Source organism: Centroberyx gerrardi, chromosome 19 (assembly GCF_048128805.1).
Source record: "Centroberyx gerrardi isolate f3 chromosome 19, fCenGer3.hap1.cur.20231027, whole genome shotgun sequence".
NCBI classification, from domain to species: Eukaryota; Metazoa; Chordata; class Actinopteri; order Beryciformes; family Berycidae; genus Centroberyx; species Centroberyx gerrardi.
Genome location: NC_136015.1, coordinates 7,256,253 through 7,267,500, shown reverse-complemented (window position 1 = coordinate 7,267,500; position 11,248 = coordinate 7,256,253). Strand labels below are relative to the sequence as shown.

At 43.3% G+C, this 11,248-nt stretch overlaps 1 protein-coding gene across 1 annotated transcript in view; it reads right to left on the bottom strand.

Moving 5' to 3' along the window:
• Positions 1–7,463, bottom strand: part of ube2ql1 (ubiquitin conjugating enzyme E2 QL1) — a 10,056-nt gene extending 2,593 nt beyond the window's left edge. The window contains exon 1 of the mRNA XM_071914902.1: positions 7,080–7,463. Within this exon, the coding sequence (XP_071771003.1) occupies positions 7,080–7,433 (354 nt within the window). The 5' untranslated portion in view covers positions 7,434–7,463. The remainder of the gene's footprint in view (positions 1–7,079) is intronic.
• Between the last annotated feature and the right edge of the window lie 3,785 nt (positions 7,464–11,248).

Here is an 11,248-nt window from a genome sequence, read left to right as displayed (position 1 = left end):
ATAGGGAGATAAGTGAAGACTACAGCCAACCATAATAGTAAATGACGCCAACATTGTAAATATGACAGAAAAGTAAATATATGAGCAGATAGCGCTCTTGCGTTCGGTGTGAAAAGCATCTCACCCAGAGCGCCGTGACATCTGAGGGAAGAGACATGTTCACCCGGCCAGCACCTTGATGCAACCCTCTCCTCTTCACGCACCAGGGCTAATAATAAAATGTGGGATGGCAAGGCAAAGAAACCCCCCAAAAAAAACGAGAAAAGAGGTGTGGGCGTCGCCTGTGACGACAAAGCTGCTTATTCCGTCGTTGGCAGCGGCGCTAAATCTTCCCTGAAGAAGAGCGCGTGGGATAGGATGATGAATAGGAAAAGAAAAACAACTGTCTTCGCATTCACGTCCGAACATTGAGACGCAGCCGCCATGACACAGAGCCGTGACAAATGTGTGTTTCATACGAGAGTGTCACTCGATCTTGAATTGCATCATTTCATATAAAAATCACCTCATCTCTGAAACACTATTGGGAGGCCAGTTGCTCACAGAGAGAAGGTCACGACAGACAGAGGCAGGAGGGCTGACTCATAAATCAACAGTAAATCATTGTCCATTGGTCATACTTAAAGTAATGGATTACATGAAGTGCTTTTTTTATGTAGCTGGCTATATAGTTCAAAAGGGCAATCAGGTGTTTATTCCTCACAGGAAGGAAAAAAGAGACAATTTGCACCAAAGAGACACATCAGCACTGCTGTGATGGCTTGACTGGACACGATGCCCGCTGCTCTGTAACATGCAGGATACTTCACTGTATTTGTTTTTACACGCTCTGTGTAATACAATGCACCAGTCTCCACCCTCCTCCTCCCCCCCCACCAGAATTGTTTCTTGGCAGGGCGAAATCGCCTCTGAAACACTATGGCACTAAGGCTTTCTCCACTGAAACCAATACTAATGAAATTCTTTGAGTAGGGGAAAAGCTCGTCTGAACGCTGCAGTGCACTACAGAGAAATACCCGTATATTATTACACATCCATAGTCTGCACCTTAATGCTGAATTTAAGCCCTTCTGTCTCTGTGATCGGGCAAACAAAGGAAAAAAACACTAAATAAACTGCGCTTTTATCTTATTGCAGAGGACCCAGGAGTGAGCCTGTGCTATATAGTGGCACAATGTCCAATGCACAGAGCAACAATGACCATCTTCTCAGGTAATTTACTTCTGTAATGAGACCTAAGGTGCTATTTTTCTCAAAGTAAGTGCCGCCGATGGGGCCGAGATCATCTTATACAAGGTGATTTGTATTGGAAACAAGTGAAATGATCTCACTCACCCGTTGGCAGAATGTTTCCCTTGAAAAATAGGATTTTAGGACTCCAAACTAGATTTACTGGCTTGTTAAGGTGGACATGTGCACAGGACATTGTGTCACTGTATAACACTGGTTCACTCCTGGGTCCTGTACAATAAGATAACAGCTCAGTTTATTCAGTGGTTTTGCCTGATCAACAGGAAAGAAGGGCCTCAGTGCAGGATTAAGGTGCAGACTATGGAGAAAAAAACAATATGAGGTATTTCTCTGTAGTGCACTGCAGCATTTAGAGGAGCTCCAACCCACCTAAAACAATTTCATTAGTATTGGTTTTAGTGGAGAGCTTCTGTGCCACAGTGTAAATGCTGTTTCAGAAGCAATTTTTCACTTGTTTTTTTAAGAAAAATCAGATTTTAGGACTGCAATATGGACATTTTTTTTGCAGTGCGTGCTTCTCAGTGCATGGGGATATTTCAAAGAATTGTTTATCCTAATTCTCTGCTCCCATGCTATTGTGCTATTTGGGTCAAAAGTGATGCTGAGGATAAAGGGAGATGAGGTGATAACATTGAATGATCTGGAGATTAGGGTTACAGTTTCCATTCCTGTAACAACATTGGCCTCATTTCACTGTGGGGCTTAGCAACACTCGCTCTCTCATTCGGTCTCTCATGCTCTCTCTCTCTCTCTCCCTCTTTCTCTCTCTCTCTCTCCCTCTCTCTCTCTCAGACACACTCACATTTTGAAGAGCTTGTCCTGTTATCCTTCCCTCCATTTGCATCGATCTTAATGTCATTCACTGCAACAAATGTCCATCCTAATGAGTCGTTTAGTCTCACATTCAGTCTTAAAATCTTCTTTGTCTTAAAAGAAATGAAACATTCTGCCAACTGGGGTGACATAATTCCACTTTTTTCCAATGCAGTTTCGCCTGTTTGAGTAATTTTCCAGAAACAAGTGTCAATATCTTGAAACAACAACAAACAAGGCAGATCACACCACTAGAATCAAGAAAATTACACTTGATTTTAGAAGTTCTTGCAACAAGTTGACTTGCATTGGAAACAAGTGAAACTATCTCCCCTCATAGGCAGATTTTTTCACTTGCTATAAGAAAAATAAGATTTTAAGACTTGATTAAATGACTTAAGATGGATTTTTTTTTTTTTTTTTGCAGTGTTCCTTGGCAGCTTCCATTCTCTCTTATATTATTGCTTTCTGTCCCTCTCTTCTGTTTGTGCAAATTAAAAGACACGCACTTCTTTTCCCCCCCACACTGCTGATCCACGCTGACCTAAAATGGAAAATGAACTGATCGGGTGACACCTATGCACAGCTGCTGGAACCCGCTCCGCCTCTGCCTGCGGTTAGACGACTGTCACAGAGACGGCCATCTTTGAAAACAAACACCGGCGATGCACTGGTGAGACGCCGGGATACGTCGTTCTTTTCAAATCACTAGCAACCTCGTTATCCATGCATATCTTCGCATCTCGCCATATGGTTGCTGTCACCACCTCAAAATGGCTGCCGCTGCCTTGGATGGGGATTGTAATGGCAATCGGCCATTGTTAAAGAGGTGTGATTACCACAGTGATCGATGGCAGGGAGGTATGTGGCCTGCAGTGGAACATGGTGCTGTCATTAAAGGAATCGCTGTCGGCGTCATGTACTTGTTTATGCGCACAATAGCGAGCAATTTCTCATTGGCTTGTTTGCTATGGAGGGAGCATGGGACAGTGTGTGTGTGTGTGTGTGTGTTTAGGGAGATTAAGTGGACTCATGTACCGGTACCTTGTTTGTCTACTCCTACAGTGAATACAGTGGTTGTGTGTGTGTGTTTGTGTGTGAGAGAAAGAGATACTCAACCTGAAATAGAATATGATAGGAAAACAGAGAGAAAGAGAGTGTGTGTGTGTGTGTGTGAGAGAGAGAGAGAGAGGGAGAGAGAGAGAGAGAGAGGGGGGGGAGACATACAAGCCCCCACAAAAGCCTGTGACTCTTCAGCATTAAAAGGGGAAAATGAGCATTAATTTGCGCCATTGTGCTCACAGCCATCTACAAGAATGGCTCAGTATCACACATCCAAAGATGGACAGAGAGAGAGAGAGAGAGAGAGAGAGAGAAAGAGAGAGAGAGAGAAAGAGAGAGAGAGAGAGAGAGAGAGAGAGAGAGACGGATAGGGAAAATATGTGCTTGTGTGTTGTGTGTGTGAATGAGAAAGAGTGAGCAAACAAAAGAGAGAGTGTGTGTGTGTGTGTGTGTGTGTGTGTGCGCTGTGGTTCAGCTGAGCGAGCGCCCCGGGCCCATACAGTGCCATGTCAGTGTTTATCTATTTCAGCTAAGCGCTCGCTCGTTGAGAGGGACACACTCGTGTAAAGTGGCTGCTGGGTAATCGTGTGAATGGAGATCAGTCAATGGGCAGGGAAGGCCCCAGTGCATGTTGGGAAGCCGCTTTGGGGCTGGGGATTGCGTAAGGCAGACATGTGCTAAAGGGGTCAGGATAAACAAACAGGGATCGATGGCACCGTCATCATCATCCTCATCATATCGCTAAGGAGAGGCCTCCGGAACGCAGGGCTGTGTCTGTAAAGGACAATACCGCTGTTTTTTAAGTTTGTGCCAATGGTGCAGGTTGTCTCTTTACATTATTCCTGGCACTGTCTGCACTCAGCTGGCATTGTTGGAGATATCGGGGCTACAAGGGCTTTCCTCCCTTCAGAAGAAGCCATTTGAAGATCCATCACAGCAAACATGAGGGCTTTTAGTGTGGTCAAAGTTTGTGTTTTATCCTAATTTCATTGTGCTGAGTTCAGGAAATAATCCCTCAAAAACATTTCGCCTTACAGACTTTACTGTCACATCCTCGTCTTCTTATTTAGGGCGCCATTGTTAGCCGGGACAGCAGGTAATTTCAAGCTCGGTTTGACGCTGTAAAGTTTGTATTTTAAAAACGACGAAAAATGAGTAAATGTTAAAAAATCAATACGACATATATTGCAAAACGACTGGGGGGAATGAAAACTTGATGTAGCCGGTAGTAAATGGGCTATAAGTCTAAATCACACCGCTATTGTGCTTTAAAGGGTCGACTGTAACTGTCTAAACGCTGCTGCACAGACAACAGTATAGCAATACAGATCAAGTATCAAACTGGTTCCACACCTCAGAGAAGCCTAAGCTTAAATCAAAAGTGAGAAGATGTGACTACAGCATGTCTAAAAACCTGCTGGTGACATCTGTTTCTACAACTTTCACTGCTCTGCGAGGCTTAATTCAGCGCCGTACACTGTAGATAACACTTGACAGGTTTTTCCAGCTGTCCGTTTTAAGTGACGGTCTGAAGAGCAGGAGTTAAAGGCCGGCTCTTGAGGCTGACGTGATCTCTGGATGTTCCTGTTTCATGGCCATCAGACCACAGTGGAAGCCTCTTCCTCTTAGAATCTATGATAACACACAGACAGCCAAAGAGGTGTCATCGCCTCTAATCTAACTGCCCTCTCATCTCGGCCCATGTGATTGTCAGTGTGTGTGTGTGTGTGCTCCGTCACATCTGCAGGCGAAGACTCAGGTCTGTTGACTTTCAGCTCACCACTTTGTCACCGCATGTATCCTCTCATTCTAAAAATAGCGGGAGCTTCTAAACAAGCCGGGGAACTGGTGCCCAAGGGCAAATAAATAGATTCTGTATATAGATAATACAGTATATAGATATACAGAACATAGATATAGGGCTGTGTGCTCTGTCATTTCATGATGCATGAGAGACAAGTAAATCACCCAGAAAATCAGGACACACATGCATGAGCACACACACACACACACACACACACACGCACACACACACACACAGGCATAATTAATCAATATTGTTTCCATTAGCAAACTGGAGAAGGAAGACACTGCACCATAATTAGGGAGCACTGCAGAGCTGCTAGCTCATCTCCTCAAGCTGCAAATCAAGATGAACACACACACACACACACACACACACACGCACACACACACACACACACAGACACATTCGAGGGGTGATTTGAGGGGGGTGGTATCGCCCCTGTAAACACATTTTATATGTAGCCTATCCCTAAAAAACATAGAATTAGAGAATATATGTGGGAACTATGAACCTATTCGCCCCTTATTAGTTTAGAAAAATAACACACACACACACACACACACACACACACACACACACACACACACACACACACACACTCACACACACACACACACACACACACACACACACACACCCACACACACATAGTCACAGACTATTTTTGCATGACCTCTCTTAGTAACAGATGCATAATGACCCAAAATGACAAAGGAATAATGTTCAGTTATATCATCAATGACAAAAAAGCACTTGGGCCAGAGGGGGAGTTGGCGGGAGGGGGAGGGGGAGGGGGAGGGGGGAAATCCAATGACAGTTTACATAAGGTGTCCTGCCATAACACTGTCATAACACTGACGTCAAAGGACACAGGCTCAATGCCAAGAATACAAGCAGATGCTGCTGGATGAAACGCCTGAACTATGAAATAGCCTAAAACTGTGCATGACAAAATATGTGGATGGACAAAAAAAAATGCTATTCTGGGTTTAAAACGATTCTAGCCTGGAGTGAGTTTGGAAATGCAACCATCGGAATGGCAGAGCTGCTACTGCTGCTACTGCTGCTGCTGCAGTGCACTGTGAATGTGGAAAACAGATTTGACAGGATTACATAATGTAGTCAGTCTCAGTCACTGAGGACTGCTGGTAGGTAGGCTACCTGCTGACTTCATCCGTCCATCTGTCTGTCTCACTGCTCGAGCCATCATCACGCTTGTTGAATCATTGCTTTCCTCCATGCATTCAAAAATATTTCATCTGGGTTGTATAGGAGAGTCCACAGATTGCGAAACTGCATGATAGTCCCTATACACAGGGAGTTTGTAATTTGCTGGCAGCCACTCTGTTATTAAACGATGCTGATTTATGGAGGCGATACAGGGAAAGCAAGCGGGGACTGCGGAGAAGAGCTGGCATCAAGGAGATACTGAGTGTTGCATTGCATGAAATGGCCGCCGTAATGTCACATAAAGATTAATAATATCCGAGATCATGAGGTTGCCCATAGCAGAGAGGATGAGGACACCACGGGCCTCCGATATTACAGTTGGACACTTATGACTGGGCAGAGCTGGACAAACGTTAACTATACCTACACTGCAAAAATACCATTCCGCCTTATTTTCCTTTAAAATAGTGAAACATTATCCTAATCCCACCTGTTTCCTATGCAGTTACACTTGTTTCAATAGGTTTTTTTTTTTTCCATAAACAAGTGTCAGTATATTGAGAATCGTGGCCGAATAAGACAGATCCCTCCAGCGGTGCCAAGAAAATGACACTAGAAACAAGTCAATTTGCATTGGAAACAAGTGCAAATATCTCAACCCTATTGTCATATTTTTCAGCTGTTTGAAGAAAACAAAATGCGATTCTAGGACTCCATACTGAACTAAAAGCCTTGTTGAGATGGATTGTTTTTTTGCAGTGCATGCGTAAAAGCAGTTTTACGCGTTAATTACGCATGGCGCATGGATGCCTCAATGCCATTGCTCACATGCAGTGCGTGTCATGGTTCCAAATAAAATTCACTGGAGGTGATTAACATGCTGTATGATTCATGAAGATGATATTCAACACACACACACACACACACACACACACACACCCACACACACACACACACACACACACACACCCCTCACCTGTCCTTTTACTAGGCTGGCTGCAAACTGCCTCATGACCGCCTCCACCGTGTATGCGCTGGACCATCCGCGGGGGGTCAACAGCTCCATGCATATGGCCCCGCCGTCCAGCACGTAGCCGTTCTCCAACCGGGGCGTCAGGACGCGCATGAACGGCGGCGAGAAGGGGAAATTGTCGGGGAAGGAGACGTTGAGCAGTATGAACTCGGTGCTCGTCTCCTTCATGTCCTGCCACAGCGCCGAGTCCTTGTCCACCTGGTGCAGCTTGACGTTCCAGTCGTACAGGTTGTCCTCCACCAGCTCCACCGTGATGAAGTTGTCCCCTAACCTCCGGATCTCCTGCAGCTCCTTCATCAGCCTCCGCGTCCGCACCTGGGTGCAGTGTTGCCGGTGAGGAGCCAGCGGTGGTATCGAGGAGGCGCTGGTCGCTTTGCCCCCGATCACACCGCCTCCCCCCGTCTGCTGCTGCTGCTGCTGCTGCTGTTGCTGCTGCTGCTGCTGTTGCTGTTGCTGCTGCTGCTGCTGCTGCTGCTGCTTCTCCTTCGCATCCTTGCCCTGCTTATCCTTGCCGGACGGCTTGTCCTTGCCGTGCTGGTCCAGCTTCCTCGCCTTGATCTCCGGGGTGCTCAGGATGTTGGTTTCGTTGGTGGTCTGACAGTGCTTGTTGGCGTTGTTTTTCTGGTTCCCCTTGGTCCCCTTTAACGAGCCCTGGTGGTGCTTGGGGTCCTCCGTGTCTCGGTCGTGCAGACGGATCAGACCGATCTTCCGCAGTAGGGTGGCCATAATTTTACAGATCTATATTTTTTTCCGCCGATCCCCCCACGCAGGGGCGAGATTCACCCGTTCAAGTCGGTTCCCGTTAACGGCAACGACCTTTATTGATGTCGATTATTAACCTTGTTGTACCGCAATCCCCCCTCCGTTCACTGCAGCCTCAGATGAACACAACCGGGGAGCCTGTGCTGTTTTCTCCTCAGTGCATCATCTCGACAAGGCTCGACTAGGAAAAAATAAAAATAAAACAATAAATAAACACGTTTTTTAGATGATTACACACGGTTTCATTTCCAAACAACAGCCACATAAAATGATTTTGTCAAAACAGATCGATGGAATCCAGCCTTTTTCCCCTACTAGTGGACCAACAACATGACTGTGACTGCAGCTGTTCAATGGAAAGGACCGACCATTACGCAAAAGCACTATAGTAATCTTATAATACATTTTAGAAGGATACTACACAAATATCACCGCAAAAAACGTCAGTCCCTATATAGGAATATGCTATATGATTAGACTGCCATAATAATACCATAGGTGGGCTACAAAAAAAATAAATAAAAAAAATACATACCATAAAGCATAAGGTTGCTATAATCTCACTATTGAGTAGCCTACCTGAGACACACTAAGTCCCTATAGGAATATTATAGGAAAAATATAGAAATATTATGGTGATTCAAAACACCATAAGGTCACTATAAACTGACTATTGAGATGCACAGATACACTATATAAATCCTTATAGGAATATATAGTAATATCATACCAGATTTAAAAAGATACTATAAAGCACGATAAGGTCACTATACACTCACAATTGAGTACCACAGACACACTATAAATCCTCATAGGAATATCATAGGAATATCATAGGATTTTTTTTTTTGCTGGAGCCCTAGCCCATACAGGCATAACATTAAATCGGCAGCCCTATTGCAGCCTATATGCTTACCGTAGACGGCTGAAATTCAGAGTATATCCGTTATATGTCCCGTTAAGCAGACCGGACACGGATCCCACTGTTGTCTGATAGAAGAAATGGCTCCACCATCCAATAGAGCTGCCGTCGGTTTGAGCTGCGGAGAGGAAGGGAAGGGACGGAGAGCCTTTGATGTGTGTGCAGCTGCGGCAGCTCCAGCTTTAATGTCGCCGAGGACGAACCAGCCCCGGTAATCCTCCACCGGTGAAGCGCTGCTGGCACGGCGCGAGGTTTCAAAATAAAAGCCCGGCGCTTATTTTTGGAGTAACACAGGCACCAAAATACCTCATACATTTAAGGAGGAATCAGTTGTAAATTAAAATACAATTAGGCCATCAATATAAACTAAAATCTAAAAATCTAATTTGAATATGAATATAGCAGGAGGTATTAAACATAACGCAATTGACAACTCCAACATGTCAAGCATATATTAAGTGGAAATGTATGAATGGAAAGTATGAAAAAATATGAGTTATAGCATTATGAGGGTGTACAAAATAGCAGCAGTTGAGCATACTGAGACAAAGAAAAATGAATGTATTCGATGACTTTGCCTCGAAAACATTTATGTCAGGCCAAAAAAAGGTTGGGTAAACACTATTCCACAAATAAAAAGGATAGGTAAAATGATTTTAGATGGGTTTATATTAATGTAAGGCCCATGCAAGATGCCTTAGGTGTAATCTATTTTTCCCACTTTTATTTTGAAGGCAAAAGCGCTTATTGTCCGGTGTTATTCTGGCTGTACTCTGGCTGGCTTGACGCTCCTGAGCCTACCTGGGCTGAATGAATACTGAGGCCAGGGCAGAACATGAAACATGCCAAGGTAAAACGGGCAGGACTGTACGCGTCACTACTTGGAGGACACTCCCTTTAATCACCAATTTAGCCCAATGCAGCCAACACAAGTATATTCTTACCCTGAATAAACCCTGTAGACTCTTACTTAAAAGGTTATAATACTAAATAGGGGGTTCAGTCTAGCCCAGTGATGTAATGAAACATGAAAAGGTGGTTAAACTATGACCATAAGAGCAGCTACAACTACCACTGTAAATAAACTAATTTAAAATTATAGAATTATATAATCACCATAACACGTGCAACTACACATGTAAAATTCTATAATTACATTGTCAGAATAGTATTGATTTATCTTTTATTATCATGTAACCCTTATCTGCCTGGTACCACACACTATAATGTATAAAATCTGGATAAACTGAGTGCAGTTAATCTCTGATTGCTCTGCTATTTAACATTATCCACAGGCCAGATCCCTTTTAATGGCTTTATTGTGGGCCTGGGTAAGTGGTTCGATATGTTCTATATAGGAGCTCTTTCCCCTGCAGAAAGCGAGTACTGCCAACTTCACATTGATTATTGACAACTATGTCTGTCAGTGGGATATTTGATGCAGTTTCAGTCTGACTGAGATCCTATGAGTGTAGCAGAATGGTACAAATCAGGTAACACACTATGCACCAGTGATGAGTCAGTATCAGTGGAGAACAGACAGAGATGAACAAAAACAAAACACATGTATTTTCCTTTATAGATCCAATCAGCATAGAGCTTTTTATCCTAGAACTTCTACAACAACTACTACAAATAATAATCTTTATTCCATACAAATTGATTAGACAACATTGGTTGTGTGTGTTTAAAGATTTGCCTATAATAACCCTGTTGTCAAAAAAAAAAAGAAGAAGAAGACAACGACAGTTTGGTATCTTGGCCTAGTGTCACCAGAAGTTCCCAAGTATGAGATACATCCTTCCTTCAGGACTGCACTACACTAGTTTTACATTATAGGACACTAGTTTGAATTACAGAAATGACTCTTACATTTCTGTGGGTCTGTTCGTTTGTGTGTGTGAGAGATTGGGGATATTTAGTATTTTTCCACTGAAAAATACCCTCCAAAATATGTGTAAATGAACAATAAGTTAATATATACCAAGTGAATAATACATAATTATGAATAATACATAGTTATAATACAATATAGCTGTAGAGATGCTGGCTTTTGAATGATTTGTAAATGCACAGTGTTGTCAATGTTGAAATTGTTCTGTTATTATAGATATTGATGCTTTCAAACAAAATAATGTATAATTTCAACATGGTTTGAGTGTGTAAAATGTGTCTTTTTATTTACATTTTATATACTACTTGGATAATACTATAGCAATATGGTTTCTGATACACAGTCATGCCAGTAAAGTTTCTGTATTGAACTGAATTTAATTGATTTGATAGTTGTGACAAAGAAGCTTGTTCGCCAATCGGCAGCACGACACTTTACTGCTTTTAGGACCGGAAAACGAGACTCTGTCATTGGTCGTTACTAAGGTAGCTGAACATTAGCCGCAGCGATTGGCTTTTACATTGCCGTAACGCA